The sequence below is a fragment of the Artemia franciscana genome, chromosome 10 (genome assembly GCF_032884065.1).
Source record: "Artemia franciscana chromosome 10, ASM3288406v1, whole genome shotgun sequence".
In the NCBI taxonomy this organism is placed as follows: domain Eukaryota; kingdom Metazoa; phylum Arthropoda; class Branchiopoda; order Anostraca; family Artemiidae; genus Artemia; species Artemia franciscana.
In genome coordinates, this window is record NC_088872.1 from 16,683,806 (window position 1) to 16,702,749 (window position 18,944).

The following is an 18,944-nucleotide window of genomic DNA, read 5'->3' on the forward strand; positions in this document are numbered from 1 at the left end:
TTTGTGTGGAGATATAAATTAGTCTGGATTAAGCAGCACAGATTTATTAGTTTTCTCTTTTATTTTTTTTTTTTCTGCGGTTCGTTAAATAATTATATTATGTTTGTCTAGACATCATTTAAATCAGAGATCATTCTTTCATTCAGTGGAATGCCAACCCCGAAGGCTAAAAAATCATTAACAAGTGAAAATTTTACACTAAATTCTGCAAATTTTTTCTTTTGTATTGTGCAAAAAAATCTGCAGCCCCCAACCCAAACCAAAAGTATCTTTTCTGGTTCGATAGAAGAATGCCCCTTGTGCAACGCTTGGATTTACTTTTGTCACCAATGAGTTCACGGAAAAGATGCTGTAAGTAAAAAGTAACCCATGTCAATAGTAACCGGATATCTAAAAAATAATCTAATTTGGGAACAATGTGTGTATCAAAAGAATGTCCACTTTATATTGATTCCAATATATAGAGCTTACTAAGTTTAAAGGTGCCTATCAAAAGCTATTAGCATACGAAAATTTCATCATTTTAGTAAGAAGGGGATGGGGCACAATCAAAAAGCGATCTGATCTAGATGAAATTTGTACAATCATTTTTGGGGCACCCAAGAATAGCTCTTTAAGCGTTCTTCCAGACAAGAATCCTCCCAAAGCTCCTACTTACCACAATGCAAGCTTCATATTTTTTATGTTGTAGATGTTTATTTTATCAATTAAAAAATGACCACTAAAAATGAGTTTTTCAAAGGGGCGTATAGAGGTGTATTTTACCTAAGATGATAAAAAATAAGTTCAAATGAGCATTAAAACTTGAAATGAACCGAAACCTATTACCTCAGCGGGTATGTCCGTTCAAGCGTTTTTTTGTGTTGCTCTATTTCGATTGTTGCCCTGTTAAAAAATTAAATAAAAAAAAAGCTTTTTCAACTCAAAGTAAGCAACAGCATTAAAACTTAAAACGAACAGAAATTATTACCTATATTAGGGGGCTGCCCCCTTCTTAATATCTCGCTCTTTACGCTAAAGTTTAACTTTTTGTTCCAATCCTTAAATACTAAGGCCGTTCAATTAGAATAAAAAGCTTTTTTAGAGTTCTAAAAAACTTTGGCGTAAAGAGCAAGGTATTAAGAAGGGGGATACCCCCCTCCCCTCATATTAGTAATAATTTCTGTATGTTTTAAGTTTTAATGTTGCTGCTTACTTTCAGTTAGTAGTTTTTTTTTATTTAAATTCTGATCGTTTTTCGAGAAAAATGCTGGTAAATCTTGCTCCATCTCGATGAAAAAATTCCCTCCTCTTACGGGAAACTCCTCCGGTAGAATGTTTTTCTTACGTAAAATACCTCCCCCTGTAGAATTCCCTCTGGATTATTCCATTCTCGCTGAAAATCCCCCTTGAAATCCCTTGCAGACAATTTCACGTGGAAAATCTTCCTTAGCGTTATTTCATTTGAAATAAACTTTAATTTCTAATCATTTCTCCAAACATTCCAGAAAAATTCTCTGGAATGTTTTTTCTTTGTTAAATTTTTCCTGGAATTTCCCTTTCCCCCGAAAGTCCCCCATGGAGAATTTCTCCTGTAAAAAAAAATATGTTTGAAATATTTTTACCTAATTAAAAAATGTTTATACATAAATAAAAACTTATCGAAAAGGAAGAAATATCAGTATATGTCAATTCAACTGAAAATACACGGTCTTTTTTTTTCAATAAAGCCAAAATTGTGTTCTGGTCTTAAAAAGGCATGGGGTATCAGCCCTACTCATGTTAATTTTTGTTCGTTTTGAGTTTGACTCGGCTATTTATTCCAATTTCTGTTCATTTTGAGTTTCGTTTATTTATTGATAGCGATTTGGGGAATTTTTACGGTTTGAAGATTACTTGACTTTATTTTTGCTCATTCTTGGCTTAACGGAGCTCTTTACTTTTCTTTGAACAACTTGTTTTGTGAAAAATGTTTTTAAATTAATTTCTGGTTGTTTTTTACGGACAAAGTTTTTTTTCGTGGAAAAAATAATATTGGACATCTTTTCAGTTTTTTTTTCAAACAGTTCGTGGTAACGAACTGTTTGCGACCCTGCAAATGATTTCTATAAGAATCCACAGAGTGGGTTGCTATTTGTATGCTGGAGAAACTTTTTCAAAAATTTTTAATCCTGAGACAAACAACGTTTTTTATTTAATTTTATAGTTTCTGAAGTTGACCTGAAAAATAAAACTTAACATCGTTCCCAATAGATTCTATCTATGCTCTTTGACAACCTGGATACAATTACACTCTTTTTATTTATTTAAATTGTAAGAGCAGAAGTAGCAATAGTAGTATCCCCAAAAGTTTCAACTTAATACCCCCAGTCATTCTCGACATATTACTGAGGTGTCTTTTTGGCAACCATGAACACAATGCCATTTGATTTAGTTTGAAGGAACATTTAGTTTTAAAGCATTTTTAGTTCTACTAATGGATGTGTCAAAATTTTGACTGGATGCGTTTGGAAAATTAAAGGGATTGAGAGAAGGGCTGCCTACCCTCCAATCTCTCGTTACTCATAAAAAGGGCACCAGACACTCGCGCTGTAATTGGAGTGCAAGGGGGAGGACTTCCACTTTCATATATCTAAAAAAACAATGTGAAAACATTTTAAACGTATTTTATTCTCAGTAAAGTGCAAATTATGTTCTGGTCCTGAGAAGGCATGGGGGTAGTCAGCCTTACTCATGTTAAATTTTGATCATTTCGAGTTTGACTTGATTATTTATTGTATGATTAAATACAATAAAAAACGTTTAAAATGTTTTAAACTTTTTACTTTGATGAATAAAAAAAATTAAAACTTTAAGTTATATATATAAAAGTATATGTATAGTAAAATGAAAATGCACAGCCTTTTTCTCAGTAAAGTACAAGTTATGTTCTGGTCTTGAGAAGGTATTTTCAGACCTTTCAACTACGCTGAACAAAATGGCTATCTCAAAATTTGGATTAGATGTGTTTTGGGAATTGATGGACATGGAGGGGGGCTGTTGCCCTCCAATCACTTTCGAATCATGGAAAGGCCACTAGCCCTCTCAATTTCCAGTCGATTGAGCCTTTTTCGAAGTTTCTACGACAACAAATGACCATCTCAAAATTTCTGTCAGATGCATTTCGGGAAAATACGAAGTGTGTGTGTGTGTGTGGGGGGGAGGGGTATGTACCCTCAGATCACTCTGAATCTTAAAAGACACTAGAACTTCTAATTACCAATCCAATGAGCCACTTCCAAAGTTTATACGATCACTGTTTCTATATAAACCTTATATACCCCCAATACACAATTTACAACCCTCGCCCTGAGGGTCGTGGACGGGTACCATCCTCCAAGACATAATTTTAGGATCTTTCGATTATGTTGAACAAAATCTCTACCTCAAAACTATGATTAGATGTGTTTGAGGTAATGGTGGGCGTGGGAGGGTGTTAGTTGCCCTCCAATCACTTCGAACTATTAAAATTGCCACTAGCCCTTTAAATTTACAATCGAATGAGCTTTTTTGAAGTTTCTACGACAACAAACGGCCATCTCAAAATTTCTATCAGGTGCATTTCAAAAAAATACGAGGTGGGGGGGGTGGACTTTCTGATTACCAATCCAATAAGCCCCTTCCGAAGTTTATACCATCACTATTTCAATATAAACCTTATATGCCCCTGGGCACAACTTTCAACCCTTGTCCTGAGGGTTATGGGGTAGGGGGGTGTCATCCTCAAAGACATAATTTCTGGAAATTGTCTTGAACAAAATGGCTACCTCAAAATATTGATTGGACGTGTCTGAGGTAATGGTGGGCGTGGGAGGATGTTAGTTGCCCTCCAATCACTTCGAACTATTAAAGTTGGCACTAGCCCTTTAAATTTGTAATCGAAGTTTCTAAGACAACAAATGGCCATCTCAAAATTCCTATCTGCTGCATTTCGGGAAAATATGAGATGTGAGGGGGTTATCCACCCTGCGATTACTCTGAATCTTAAAAAGGGCACTAGAACTTTTGATCGCTAATCCAATAAGCCCCCTCCAAATTTCATAAATAACCGTTTCTATATATACCTTATATGCCCCCCAGGGCATAACTTACAGCCCTTGCACTGAGGACTGTGGGGGGGGGGGGGTGTCATCCTCAGACATAATTTCCGGACCTTCATTACGTTGAACAAAATGGCTATCTTAAAAGTTTGATTGGATGTGTCTGGGAAATGGTGGGCATGGAAGGGGGGTTAGTTGCCCTCCAATCATTTCGACCAATAAAAAGGCACTCGCCCTTTCAATTTCCAATCGAATAAGCCCTTTTCCAAGCTTCTACGACAACTGCTCGAAGTACCCTGGTCTAAAACCAAAAAAAAAAAAAAATTGTGCCCACATCGCTCTTTACTTAGTCAGCGCTATTGCGCTACTTATGATTGGTCCTATGCTTCGTTTGCGATATCATTGCCGTCCAACGATGTAAACTCAAGTCCTTCAAAATACGAAATTGCTATTGATACTGGGATCACCTTCAAAGAGTACAGATAAAAAAAGGTTCAACCTTTTTTATAGGGACGAAGATAAGCTCTTGTTTGTGGGATAAGCCACATGTACAATATATTTTTGTACCTATAATCAAATATATGATCAAGGTCCTTCACGTCTTTATTCAAAAAATCGAGTAGTAATAATGGTAAAATAACACAAAAAGAGAGAACAGAGCTGCCATAGCTCTGGTTGTTTAAGAGTATAAATCAAGTAAAAAAGAGAGACAAAGTTCAAATTGGCTACCAAAAAATGTCGCCTATGAATAATGGCACTTGAATTAGCTTGAGTCATGAGGAATTACAATTTCACTTTAAGTTGCTGCAATCGCAGTTCCATACGCCTACGAAGTTCAGCATATCTGAAACAGATTAAACACGATGTAAAAATAATTTTTAAAGGTGACAATAAAATAAAATGAAATATACAGTGTTTTAAAAGCCAGGTTCTTCTACACAAACTTCTTCCCCTCTACAAAGACACATGTTAAGGTCCTCTGCTATTATTGGTTAATCAATTTTACAACTGAAAACTGAAATACGCATTTTTTTTCTGGTTTAAACAAATAACTGGTTTAAAAAAATATTTCAAACACTTGGAAACATAAAAAACACTTGAAAAAAAATATTTCTAGAAGCAAAAAGCCCTACCAAATATGAGATCTAATCAGTAAGAAGCAACTTGAAAAATTTAAAACTCTAAACATATATATATATATATATATATATATATATATATATATATATATATATATATATATATATATATATAAATATATATCCATGTTTCAGGCAGGGAGAGACTGCCTTGGCTGTGCATGGAGAAGACATTTTTCTTCAGCTCATTTTGTTACAACAATCCTTTGAAGCATGCGCAAACATTTGTGCTCATAAATATGCAGTGACACATCACGCTGTATATTGTTTAAACTGTGAAACCTGAACCAGCAAACTGAGGTTGGAACTGATTTTTTGTGATTGAGACTCAAATCGTAATTATAGTTAGGATCTCGATGAGAGATATCTTTCGCTGTCTAAAATCTAGACACAATGGTAAAACAAAACAAGCTGTGATAAATTGTAATTATAAATTACAAAGTCGTATGGAATTTCATCGCACATGTTGACTTCAGAATCAGCTCAAACCAAAAAAGAGCCACCTATTGGCTTCACAAATTTCAACAGTATTAAGAGCTCTTGGGTACGAGTCGCCTTCAACAATTCTTTCCTCAAATGAGAATAAGTAAGTGAAATTGCGCTCCTAGCCAAGGAGTACCGGAGTATATGATACAAGCTTGTTGTTTGCATTTGCCCCGAAATCGTAAAAAATGTACAGAATTGTTTGAGTTTGGAAATTCTACCCAATCTTTATACTTGTTCAATAAAAGAGAACCAGAACCTACTCTTATAACTCAGCACAATCCTAAGAAGAAAAAAAAAAACGAAACAACAACAATGGAGTGCATATTTGATTCAGCATAAACTAAGCCATTAAGTCAATTCTAAAGAACAGAAGCAGAACCTTCAGTAGTAGGACTGAAGTAGATATCATTGTTTTTCTTTAACATAACAAAAAACCGTAATGAATAAAAGATGGCAGTATCATAACAAAACTTCATTATTGAGAAAAAAAAACAAGAATTTTCCATAGTTCTTTTTTTTGGGGGGGGGGGGGGGAGAGGAATAGGAGCTTTGTAGTTTTGTTTATTATAAATTAAATGTCTGAACAAAAACCATTTGGTACTTTCTAGATTTTCTGAACAGATAACTTCAAAAATTACTTGCTTTTAGCATTATCGGACAGCCTGGTGAAGTGGTTCCAAACCAATTTTCGGTCACATCCCACTCTGAGTATTCCGAAGAGCAAAGTCCCCATGTATAGCCATTAAATCAGATAGTGATTTAGACCATCCTCGCAAGCAGTGAAAGATTAAAAAAGAATTTAATCCGATTTGTTTCTAAGGCCTACTATACGTTCGATTAAACAGGCTACGGATGTAATGGACACCGAATTCAGTTCCACCAATATAAAGGCTTACAGACCTTCAACAGTGCTAAGAACTTATTTTGGGAGCTTAAGCATGAAAAATGGTCAATGGCAGGCTAGCCAGAAATAATCCCCTAGTCACGAAAAAATTCGTACACCTATGTAAGCCAGATTGAAAAAAACTACTTAGCTCATGAGAAACTATTATTTCTGATTCGTTAATTAAAAATATTACTTCAACAAATAAGGTAGACAATTTTTAAAATCAACAAATTTAATAAAAATTTTACTTCGGAATTAACTTGCTATATATATATATATATATATATATATATATATATATATATATATATATATATATATATATATATATATATATATATATATATATATATATATATATATATATATATATATATATATATATATATATATATATATATATATATATATATATATATATTATACTAAGTTAACTAAGTACTAAGTTTGCTGGAGGACTAGGGAAGTACTAAGCTAAGGAAGTACTTAGCTAAGGAAGTACTAATTTAGCTGGAAGTGCTTCCAGCTGTTACAACGCCAGAGAAATTTACTCCACCTCACTTTCGATCAACTGGAAGTTGAAACAAAAGTAAATCTATCTAATGGCTGTAGGTATGGGCAGAAATAGGGGAGGACCTCGTATGATTGATCAAAACACGTTTTATTCTTTATGAAAAAAGCAAAATCGACAGCTAAAAATACATATTTCATATTATCACAGCGTTGCCAACACTTTGAAATAAACTGTACCAGTTTTCCGGCTAAAATTGTACCACAAGAGGTTAATCTGTACCATCTGTACAGCAGGTCAAAAAATTGCCGGAACGATAAGAAAATTTCTGATAAACTAAAACTTCAGTAGATTTATAAATCAGAAAGGAGCAAGACATAGACAGCAAAATCAAAATTTACAGAAAAATTTGCATTTTACCACGTTGGCAACGCTGATTTGCATAGACATAGGCTCTCCGATATGATTCTGACCACAAAGAACCTAATATTACCTTAGTCTAGTTTGTTCAATTTCTTTTTCTTCTTCTTCAGCAAATTTTGCCAGAATTGATCTGCATTCAACTTGGCTGAGATTCAAATATTGTGCTACGGCTGAGCTAATCTCTGTTGTTGCTGTACTGTCCATGAGGTAGAGTTTTGCAACGTCTTCGTTAGGACCCAACAACACTCGCAAAATTAAGGGATTCTCGTCGTCTCGTAGCTTACGCGCCTCTAAGAAAGAAATATTTAGCACCCAAAAATTACAGCACAATTTGATATTGTCTTATTGCAACAGACTCTACCTTTTCCTTATAGAGGAGCAAATTTACAATGGGGATCTGGAATGTACAGGAAGTTGGAAAAGGCAAAATTTGTAACAGATTAATAACAGCAAAAGTCAAGGCCATTCCCTGCAGTGACAGCTTTGAGCTTAACAAATTTTTATCTCTAAATGATTTATGCATAAAATGAACCACTATGCTTTAATCCAAATTATATAATCTTCTACGAGCCTTTTCATTGTCTGGCATTTATAAGTAAAGCTTTTGGAAATCATCTTGAATTCAAAAGATTAGAGTAAAAATGGCCAACATAAAACGTGTTAGAGCTTAGGGCTAAGTCAATAAAGGCATATCTAATCATTTCACGGTCATCCCCAGTCATTTTAAAATCCATAAATTGTATTATAACTCAAAACCATTAGAAATGCAGAGAAAGCGTGATGTGAATTGAATAGGCCAAGCCAATTCCAACTAATAAAACACCCAAATAAATTTTTTTTTTTAATATCTGATTTATCACTGGTTTAAGTAAGACCAAAAAATATTAAAGGAAGTTCTTTTAAGGTTTCAGCAACTTAGGACGTAAGAGCAAAGACTAAATTTTCCAGTAGTTACAGCTATTTATTCAGGCACCGACTGGACGTTACATGCCTCCGTGCAAGTTATAAATAAACCCCCAAAGCTAATCAATAGCACATAACACACTTTAAACTGAAATCACCAAAAATTTCGAATTTTTTCAAGTATTTTTGTTTACTTTAATGAAGGATAATTTCTTTGTTTCATTCCTTCTCATTTTCAGAGTTTTATCAAGGTTGGCCAATTCACTTTAGAGTATTTATTTCGTAATAGGGATTTAAAATAAGAAGTCCAAAAGGAATGAAGTGACAAAGTCATTGCTTATAGCCAGTGGCGTAATTTCCTCTAAATCCCGGGGGGAGGGGGGCAAAGCTAGAACAAATTTTCCCAAATCAAAGAGGCCAAGAAGCCGACATATACTGAAGACAACTCAACTGTTTCTGTGGATGCTTGAATTATACAGGCTTATCTTACTTTTTGCAAAATATTTGAGAAAACTAGGTTTCAGCCGGGGGGGGGGGGGGCAAACCGAGTTCTGGGAGGAACAGTCGCCCCCCCCCTGCTCCATAGCAATTTACGCCCTGCTTATAACAAATTTTTATTTTACACTTGGGCGACTGGTACGTAAAAGAAATACTAGGAAGAATATAACAGAAGCATAGCTTACTTGCCTGCTATCTGGGACCGCGGAAGACGAACTGGACAATTTTAAATTGGGATCGCAAAGGCAGGCATTTTTATATTTTGAGGTTTCCAACTAGGATTACAATTACTCCCATGGTTGAAGGAGCTATTCCCATGGTTCCCACGAGCTTATTCAAGGAATGGGGGGGAGGTAAATTCACCAAAGAAAAGACAAGTGGATTGTATGCAATTGCAATGAGGCAATAGGGTGGGGGTTAACATGGGAGGGCCCATCATATTTTCAATTTTTTCCATCACGTATCTTGCCAAGCTTCAAACTAGTCACTAAAATGTCTTATTACTTATGGCATTATCATCCTTTCCTTTAAGACGTATTCAGTAGAGAAAATATAATTTACTACCTTTTAATACCCATATGCAAACTGCCACCTGCAGTTTCGGATAGATTTTGGTCTCTTTTGTAAATATGTCGTTTTATACTTTTCAAATTGTTATTATGAATAAATTTCGTTTATTTTACCTCCATTTTCGCGAATTAGGTACAACGCAAAGGACGACGACTGACTTTCAATCTTATACTTTTCAAGCACCATATTCATCACTTCTTGACTTGAGACTAGCGACGTTATCCAGACACTCATCACACTGCCATGAGGAGGTGTAAAAACAGAAGTGTCTCTATTATAATAATGTCCATTTATAGAACATCTTCGTTTCAGTTTGGATTTATCAAATCGTCGTCCATGCTGACGGCGAATGGCAGTACTACCTCGAGACTGACCATTACTTAGTCTCCGTTCTGTTAAAGGGGTAGAAGAAGATGGCGTTAATGGTGAAGATGGCTCACTAGGTATATCACTAGAAGAACTTAATGACTTCCGAGACTTGGGCGAAAATAGACTAGACTCAGTGGATATTGAATTGGAATTATTACTGTCTTCAAAGCTCTTTGTAGATGGCGTGGATGATTGGTCAGGTTCATTGTCACTGTCTGAATTTTGAAAATACCAATAGTCGGCTGGCTAGAAAAGAACAAAAAAGCATTACTTGAGTGGGCCAAGTAATCAACCATGAATAAAAGTGTCTCAACCAACTAGATTTAAGAACCAAAAGACAGGAAATGGTTAGTAGAGTGCAAAAATATCGTTATCATTATAAATAATAATAATAATAATAACAGATTCAGACAAAACTAAGCCCTTTTTCCAACCATTAGAGAACTCAAAAATTTCCCAATTTCATTAAGTTACGGTTCCCTTTCTATTTCCAAACGCATTTTTACGGCTTCACTTTCAAAATTTAATATCTCTGAATGGTCCAAAATAATTTGGGATTCATATTTTATTATTTAAATGTTCCAGAAAACCTTTAATTTGTGATTTCCCATAATACCAAATAATTTTGGAAAATTTAAATAATTTGGGAGGGGAATCAGTTTTTACAATTGAAAGAAAAAAAAAACAGATAATAAGTTGCAGTTTCTGGATATTTGGACCCATAGAAATAATAATGAACTAGCTTTTTCAATTTACCGTAGGCCGACTCACAACAACCGTTATTCACCTTTCGCATCAAATCACCCGATCCAAGTAAAAAGGGGAGGGGGGTGGTAGTTATTTCTTTAGTTCATATGGTATTAAAATTAGCATCATCAGAACACGTGAGCAGTGATCTAATTTTTATTAAGGATAGTCTAATAGGTAACGGATATCCCAAAAAAATAATTTCTCAAATAATCGAAAAAAGAAAAAAAAAGTTAACGGGACCTGTAATATTAGAAGAAGATAGGTCAAATGAAAAAACGAATTACATAGCTTTGCCTCATATCCCAATGTTGTCATAGAAATTAAGAAGAGATTTAAGCAAACATAATATAAAAACAGTATTTAAACCAGGACAATCTATAAGGTCTTTGCTAAATGATAGAAAAGACGAGGTTCCAAGAAACATAGAAAGGGGAGTATAGAAAATTCCATGCTCTTGTGGTAAATTTTATGTAGGAAGAACACAAAAGAATTTAGAAAACAGGTTACAGCAACACAAAAATGTCATAAGATTGTCCGCTAAAACACAATCAAAAACCAGAAATGTTTGAATCAGCTGTATGAGAACACGTATTTGACTTTCCTCATCACAATATTTTATTTGATCAAACAAAAATTGAGATACTTCTATAGGGCTATTACAAAGTTTAAAGAAAATTGTAGAAATAAAAATATTATCTATGGGAGTATTAGTATTTTTAAGTTTAGTATAAACACAATTTATAATGGTTTAATCAAGGAACAGGTAAAATCGTCAGCCGGTAATGATTTACATAATTGTCCTGGAACAAGTGATAACCTTGCAAACAAAAGTCACAATGAGGTCAAAGCTGAAAAAAGTCAAAAGACAGCAGCTAAACTAGCAAACAACAAAATCCATTAAATTATAATTTATGCGTTTGTTTATTGACTTGGGAGATTTAGTCAGGGGTGATGGACCTGGGGTTTTGCGACCTTTTTTGTTTGTTCAATTAAATATGGTATTCACTTTTAATATATTCTCATTCATCCACTGAATGTTGAAAGGAGAGTGACCCATTGTTTTCACTATAGACATTCGCTTCGGTTTTATTCTTATGCAGTAGGCTAACACCGGTGCTGTGGAAGATTGTTTATAATGCGAGTTGCTCTTACTTATTTTTTTATTTTCGTGTGTTTAGATGTTTTTTGTTATTTAAAAAAAACTGTTTTTCCCCCTTACTTAAACTTTTTTTCCGCTGAGAAAGGCTCCCGGGCATGGGGCCGAAATATTCGGAATTGTTTTTAATCAGAGTCTTTTTTTTAATCAAAGTCTTGTTTTGTTTTCATTTTTTGTTCACTGCTTTGTCGAAACTAAAACCGGTTTTTTCTCGCTGAATTTTTCGCAACCAATTAGTAACCGGTACGGTAAACTGATTACTTTTTGGTATTAGTTAATTTATCTAAGCTATGTGATGGAGAATTTTAATTGTGATTTAAATTTAGCATACAAATTACAATCAATAAAAGAAAAACCTACACACTAAAAATTTTCTCCCACATTCTCAAAAATTAGGTCTCACATCAAGCTCTGAAAAGATAATTTTCGCTTCAACAAAAAATATAAAGGTTACATATCCCAAAAATATGACAATTTACGGAAAAAAACCTTAATGGTTGGCCACCTCTCCCCCATAAAAGTTTGTTAGGATGCCTTGTAAAAACTAAGTACTTCACAATTAGAAACGTTCGGGCCAAAAAAAACTGTGTATATCAGTAAGATTGCACCGACAAATTCCTCAAAAGCTACGTTTAAGGTTTTTTTTTTGGGATAGATCATTGTTAGTAACAAGACTAGCAACCACAGAAATCTTTTGACAAGGAAAACTTCGGATTGACATTTAGTATTACTACACATTTTCACAAATTTAACATGAGCGAGCATCATCCAGGAAAACATTTATCTCAACCAGCTTTAACATAAATGAAAAGAACTTAAAATGAGCCATTAATTGCACATTCACCCGTTGAGTTGAGAATGAGCTAAAGAAATTTAAATATCTAATCATTTCGTCAGCCAGTGAAAGTCAGCACTGTTCTTACTTTAACTAATCTGCGATAGTATTATCAGTCAAAAGAGTAATAAATATATTCTTTATATTCTTAAAGAATATTCTTCATATTTCAAACATAGATGACTTAGTTTTAGTTCAAATTAGCAAAGAAGATGTTCATGCATTAAGTGAGTGAAAGGAAAACAAACAAAAAAGACTCCAAATTGCAAGGTGAACCGAATAATTGAAAAGGGTACTGTTAAACCGCAGGGCATCGAGATTTAGCTCTGAGCACTAAAAGATTGGACTTGCGGGATTAAAAGGCGCATAATTTAGTTTGTATGGCTTTGGGTTGTCTTTTAACATTTAAAATGGGAATTTACAGAATTGAAAAAGGCATAGTTCAAATTACAGGTTTGTTTATTTGGCTCCAAAGACGTTAGAATTTCAAAGGGCGCTTTTTTAGCTTTAGTACTTTAGAATTGGCTTTAAATGCTTAAAAAGAGGACCGGCAAAACTAAAAAAAGGTACAGTTTCATTTGCACGGCTTTGGATTTGATTCCAGATACTAAAATCCAGACCTGCATGATCGAAAACGGTACAATTTAAAATGTAGGGCTTTAGATTTGGCTTCCAAATACTTAAAAAGTGAAATCTTCTACAACTTGTATGCGTCATTCTTCTGCTACTGTTTTAAAGGTCATGAGATAAATTGAAAAAAAAATATATATTTTCCTCCCCGTATTGTCCTTCAAAAATGACCAAAATTATTGTTTAAATTGAACACGTAAGTGAGAGAAGACGCAGCAATTTGGCCCCTCATCCCTCAGAATGTTTTTGTAGTCTTTATTTCATAATTTTATACCTTTACCAGCAATAATTGATCTAAAATTGATTTATTTTCTGCCAAATTAAAAAGAAAATATATAAAAAAAAATCAATAAAAATCTTACATCTACGTCTAAAGCAGCAGAAACAGCTCTCCTGTAAGTTTTCCTTTGAACTGCTTTTGGCAGCCTTTGATCATCTTGCTCTTTCAGATATATTGTATGCTGTACACCCCAATAAACTTTTAGAACACCTTCTAGCACCATACGTCCATTCACCTACAAAAATTGTAACGACCATGAACATCACTGATCATTATAGGGTATACAATCTGAACACATTTGTCCGTTTATTTTAAAGAATAACAAAACTTGACCATCATGGCTAACCATGGCTATCCGGACAAGTTTTATAAAGGAAAATAGTTCAGCCACCGCACTTCACACAGGGTTCACAATTACTTTCCATAAAAACTTTTTGTTTTAATTTTAAAGAAAATTGTTGAGCAAGGTTTCAAAATTTCACTTTCAAAACTTTCAAAAACTGATATTTGAGCAAATTCATGAAAGCTTCAATCATCTCTAATTCTTATTCCAAAAAGTCAGAATAGGACTGTATTGAGATACCGTCTTCTGAACCTGTACTTTGGAATGTCAATTCCGAATAGGAGCAACAATTGCTTTTCGCAGAAACTCTTGCTTTAATTTTAAAGAAAACAATAGAGCAAGGCGAGGGAAACTTTCAAAGGTTTTCAAAAATCGATATCACGAGTACATTCCTCAGAGTTTTATTCACCTCGGCTTCATTCTTCGAAATATCGAAATGGGCCTTATCCAGAAAGTGACTGTTTACCCTATGACAAATATTTAGTTAGATTAGTTTTGGTTCTTACTTTTATAGGCATATTTTATCAACTCTTCCAAGGACAAGACTTAAGGTGTAGGCTATGCAATAGCAACTGGGATTTGAAATTCATAATTTCGATTGTAAAACCTGGTGTTCCATCGACTATCCTCATTAACGAAAGACGGTACCACTCACAATCAAGATTAAATTTAAACTATTTCAACTGTGCTTTCCACCATCTGTATCAGGAATAGGATGGTAATCCTAGAATCCCGTCCTAGTGCTAATCCTCATCCTAGGACCGCCAATCATAGAATCCATACATTGCTCTGTTTCAAATCAATATCGAAACGCCTTGATGATTTAAAGACTCAAGCAAGCTTCCTGTCATAATATATCTATCCTGAGCTGCGAGAGCCTGTTTGAACCTATTCCACTTCGCCTCTAAAAAGGACTGACATATCCCTTTCCCTTCTTGAAAAAAAGACTTCTTGAAAATGCAGAAAAATAACATCTCAAGCTTGCACAGGGGACGTAAGTCTTAAAGACCATTTGTTTATACGAAAAGGACTTTTCTTGGGAATACAAGAAACGGCAAAGATTCTGATATAAAAAGCTCAATATTCCAACAATTTTTGTTAGTAAAAAGGGAACATATACATTTTGGGAAAAAATCAACATGAACAGAACCTTCTATAGATATTGAGAATTAAATGAGTTACAAGAAAGATTGAATTATCAATAAGGGGATATACCATACATGCATGTTTTAGAAACAAATATAACATAGACATTTTTTAAGTCTAGCCAGCCCCTTATACTCTAGTTCAACAGGTCTAATTCCATTAAAAAAAACTTAAGAAGGTACCAGACCCCAACTCTTTTTCTTAAGAAAATTAATCACCCCTCCCATTATTTAGAGACATAATAATCTGTGTACAGCTATGTTATCCCTATTTACGTAATATTAAGTTTGGTTACCTCTCTGGATTTGAGGCCACCATTTTTCTTTTCAAAAAACTTATTGTAGATCTTCAGCTTTGATTCCAGCTCACTCCTAAAAAGAGAAAACACTATATATCCTGGAAATTTCCCTTAAAGACAATACAAAAACGTAGAAGATGAAAAAAATATGCGGTGCTACGTTTCTAGTGGTTTACCATTAGTTTTGGTAATTTTTTCTGCCCAGTCATTTTTTTTTCTGTGATATTATTTGATCTTTTTTTCATTGTCTAGTTTGAAAATTTGTTGTACTTTTGACCTTTATATGTGCTTTTTATCATTAAAAATAAATAAAACTAAACAAAAATCCCCTCATAAGGAACAATTTACGATTTTTAAGAAAAATAAACCAAATGAAATCTTGACTTGGAGCCTTGGAAAGGTAGAAAGTTGTTGTTGTCCATTTATTTTGATGTTAATAAACTGAACTGAACTTTATATGCAACAAGGTGTAATACTTATAAAATACGAGAAAGTGAAAAAAAATATTATTTAAAATGTTAACCAAAAGAAAAAAAACTGATTTGAATTTTATCATTTTTTTTTTACCAACAAAAATCAATTTTAAGCTACGCAGAAACTATTGCCTGAAAAATCTTCTGGTATGAAAAAGAAATAAAAACAGTTATTCTCCATAGGTCTCCATGTGCACTGCAACCACTTTTTTTATTTGGAAAAAAGAGGAATTAAAATGCAAAAAAAGTTGATTTTCAAGTTTGATTTTTCTTTTTACTGATATCACAGAGATAACTCCCTATCCATTGACCGAATACTTAGTTTCAGGTTTTCATTACATTTTGCAAGTATTTCTACATCTTTTATTTCTGTACATCCTTCCTTATTTATTTCTGTACATTCTTTTTATTTCTGTACATCTTTTATTCTTCCATCCTTCAAATTTTACTCGGTGCAAAGGAAGAAAATTTTTTGATTGAACAATGCGGAATTTTTTTTTTTGCACAGTTATACATGGGTACAGGGTAATCAGAAATACACTTTTGAATAGGCCTACCATAAAAAAACGAGAATATGCCAAAGTACCATTTCTCGTGCGAAAATGCGGCAAGTGAGCGATTTATCAAAGAAATTCACATCAACAAATGTGCTGAATTAAAAAAATTGATGAACAGAAACTAAAAAAGTGCCCAAATGAGGTGAATATCCCCATTTAGCAGTACTGCAATTGAGCCATACAAGCAAGATGCATACACTTTTCTTATAGAAGTGCTCATATTACAATAGGGGACTGACATTTCCATCTACAGGGTCTTTGGCGAATTTTAGTGGAAGATTGAATAAAATACAATTGCAATAAACAAAAGTCCAGAAACTGAGACATGAAGTGAGCATGTAACTGCAATGCGATAAAAAAAGTGCTTTTGGTACAACGTTTAAATAGCCGCTTTGAATTTCAAGTAGAATGTTGGAAGAGAATTCACCAGTATGTCAACCTAAAACGGCCTAACCCTCTGATTACATTGTCATAGCAGTAGAACATAGATAAATACTTAACCGATTGCAATTTGTTTCTTAACTAACCTATTGGATGTATGACTGAGGCAAAACCTTTGAGTTTATAGTGTGATGGAGAAGGAGAGTTCATCAATTAGTTCAGGCAGCAGAGCATTGAAAAAGTGTAGTAGCAGTAAAACACTGATAAATGAGCAATTAACCTATTGGGAGCTATTCCTGTCACTCATCTGAATTCAAGTTTTTGGTTTCACTTACCTTGAAACACCTCCATAAGTTTTTCCTTCCCCTTTCCCAAAGGATGAGTGTGACTCAACACGGGTTCCATGTCCAAATAACTGTGGACCAAAAAGAGCAGCATAACAGGGAATATGACAGAATGGTAGCCCCTTATGCTGAAAAGAAAATAGATATTGTTAGCGAACAGATACTAAAAGTATTTTAGTTGCACTATCTAAAGCTTCTGGCACATACTCAAAATATTAGAAACACCAGGTAGTTTTTCAGGAGGTGGAGGACGGAGTGGCTACAAGGTCATTTCAACACTAAAATACTTTTTATGATCCAATATTTTAATGTGCTCAAATAACAGTATTCTAGCAAATAGAGGATCTTTGAAAGGGTGCCAGACCCCTTTCTCTTTTCTTCACAAATACTGATGGTATTTCTCTAAGAAGAAACAAGCAACTTTTTACAACCTTACACAAGAAATATACATAAAATACATACTTTTATTTGTTTTTCTTTCATAACATTTCGTTTGAGATTATTTGCATCTTCTTTTTTTTCAACTGATAGAAAAATAGTTTTGGAAAGGAAAGAGTAATACTTAAAGAGAGACCTGGTCTTTCTACTTATCACTGTTAGGCCATATAACTGCAGCAGTTCACATGCAGGAGAGTCCCTCCAACGTTTTATCTATAGGACCCTTGAAATATTGAAAATGATAACCTAGAATGCCCTTTTTCTAACTTTGACCCGTTTCTTGGACAGGATTCCTCAGACCCCCTCCCAGAGATTGCATCTGTATGCACCTATAAACTGATATAGTAGGTATTAATGACAGATATGTACCATATTTAGTTTCTAGGATATGTATAATATACATAGCATCTTACTCTATTAGTTAATCTGAGTTTGAACGGTTAATCTGAGTTCAATCTATCCCCAAAACATTTGCACCTCTTCCTTTCATTGGGTTGGCAATGCCCCAATCTTCCGTAGCTACTTGATAAAAGCTTGACGTGCTTAGCAATTGAGTTCTTACCCTTCATCTTTAGGTAATCTATCACTACATGCTTTTACTCGATAACGAAAAAAAACTCAATACTATGCCATACTATGGAGTTTTAGTGGTCGTGTTTGTACGCTACTACAGTAGTATACCCTGCTTATAAAATTTAGATATTCCAGACTAAAACGAATACGTAGACAGGAACATCCGCTAATCGAATACACATTTATTTAACAAAATCCTGGTAGGGTTTGAGCTAATCTACCATTATACTTTTCTTCTATGCTCTGCCAATATAGAGCTACTATATATGATGCTGCAAACTCACATTGCCGTTAATCTGTCTTATTACTTTCTGTGCTATTCCAATCCTAAATCATACTCACAGATGACTGTTAGACACAACATATATATTGAGAAAAAATCACAAATCTCCATCATTGGCTAAAAGCCTTCCAGAAAAAGCTCACAAAATCATTGATTGCACTATTAAAATATTCACGCTTTAGTCCAATATTAATATTTGTCTGTTGCTGGTTCTGAGAACTTGCCCTATTTCTTCAATATTTTTACCTCTTCAGCATAAAATAGGTAGGTAAATTAAACTTGGACACTGGCAAGTGCTTACTGAATAGTACTCCGTTTAAAAGAATTACGGAACAGAAAATTAAAACTAGCGCCCACTCTCTCTCTGTCTCTAGTAATCAGCATATAAGTCTTCAAAATTTAGAAAACAAAAGAAACATACTAATTACTTAGGCAGCTAAATTTTTCCAAAAAAGTTAAAATTTTTCAATTGCAATTATGTAATGCTGGAGATGAAAGGTCAGTAAGGGACCATGGAATACTTAGGCACTGGCCTGCTGCAACCTGTAATATAAATAAAAAAAAGTAATCAAGGATTTCAACTGAATATTAAGAATTGTAGTGTGGTCATCAAA

At 34.0% G+C, this 18,944-nt stretch overlaps 1 protein-coding gene across 1 annotated transcript in view; it reads right to left on the reverse strand.

The window, feature by feature from the left end:
- Positions 1 to 4,643: 4,643 nt before the first annotated feature.
- Positions 4,644 to 18,944, reverse strand: part of LOC136031848 (ras association domain-containing protein 4-like) — a 52,556-nt gene continuing 38,255 nt past the window's right edge. Inside the window, exons 3-8 of the mRNA XM_065711706.1 lie at positions 17,028 to 17,164; positions 15,279 to 15,354; positions 13,577 to 13,729; positions 9,588 to 10,089; positions 7,574 to 7,793; positions 4,644 to 4,902 (exon numbers count right to left, since the gene is read on the reverse strand). Coding sequence (XP_065567778.1) covers positions 4,842 to 4,902; positions 7,574 to 7,793; positions 9,588 to 10,089; positions 13,577 to 13,729; positions 15,279 to 15,354; positions 17,028 to 17,164 — 1,149 coding nt within the window. The 3' untranslated portion in view covers positions 4,644 to 4,841. The remainder of the gene's footprint in view (positions 4,903 to 7,573; positions 7,794 to 9,587; positions 10,090 to 13,576; positions 13,730 to 15,278; positions 15,355 to 17,027; positions 17,165 to 18,944) is intronic.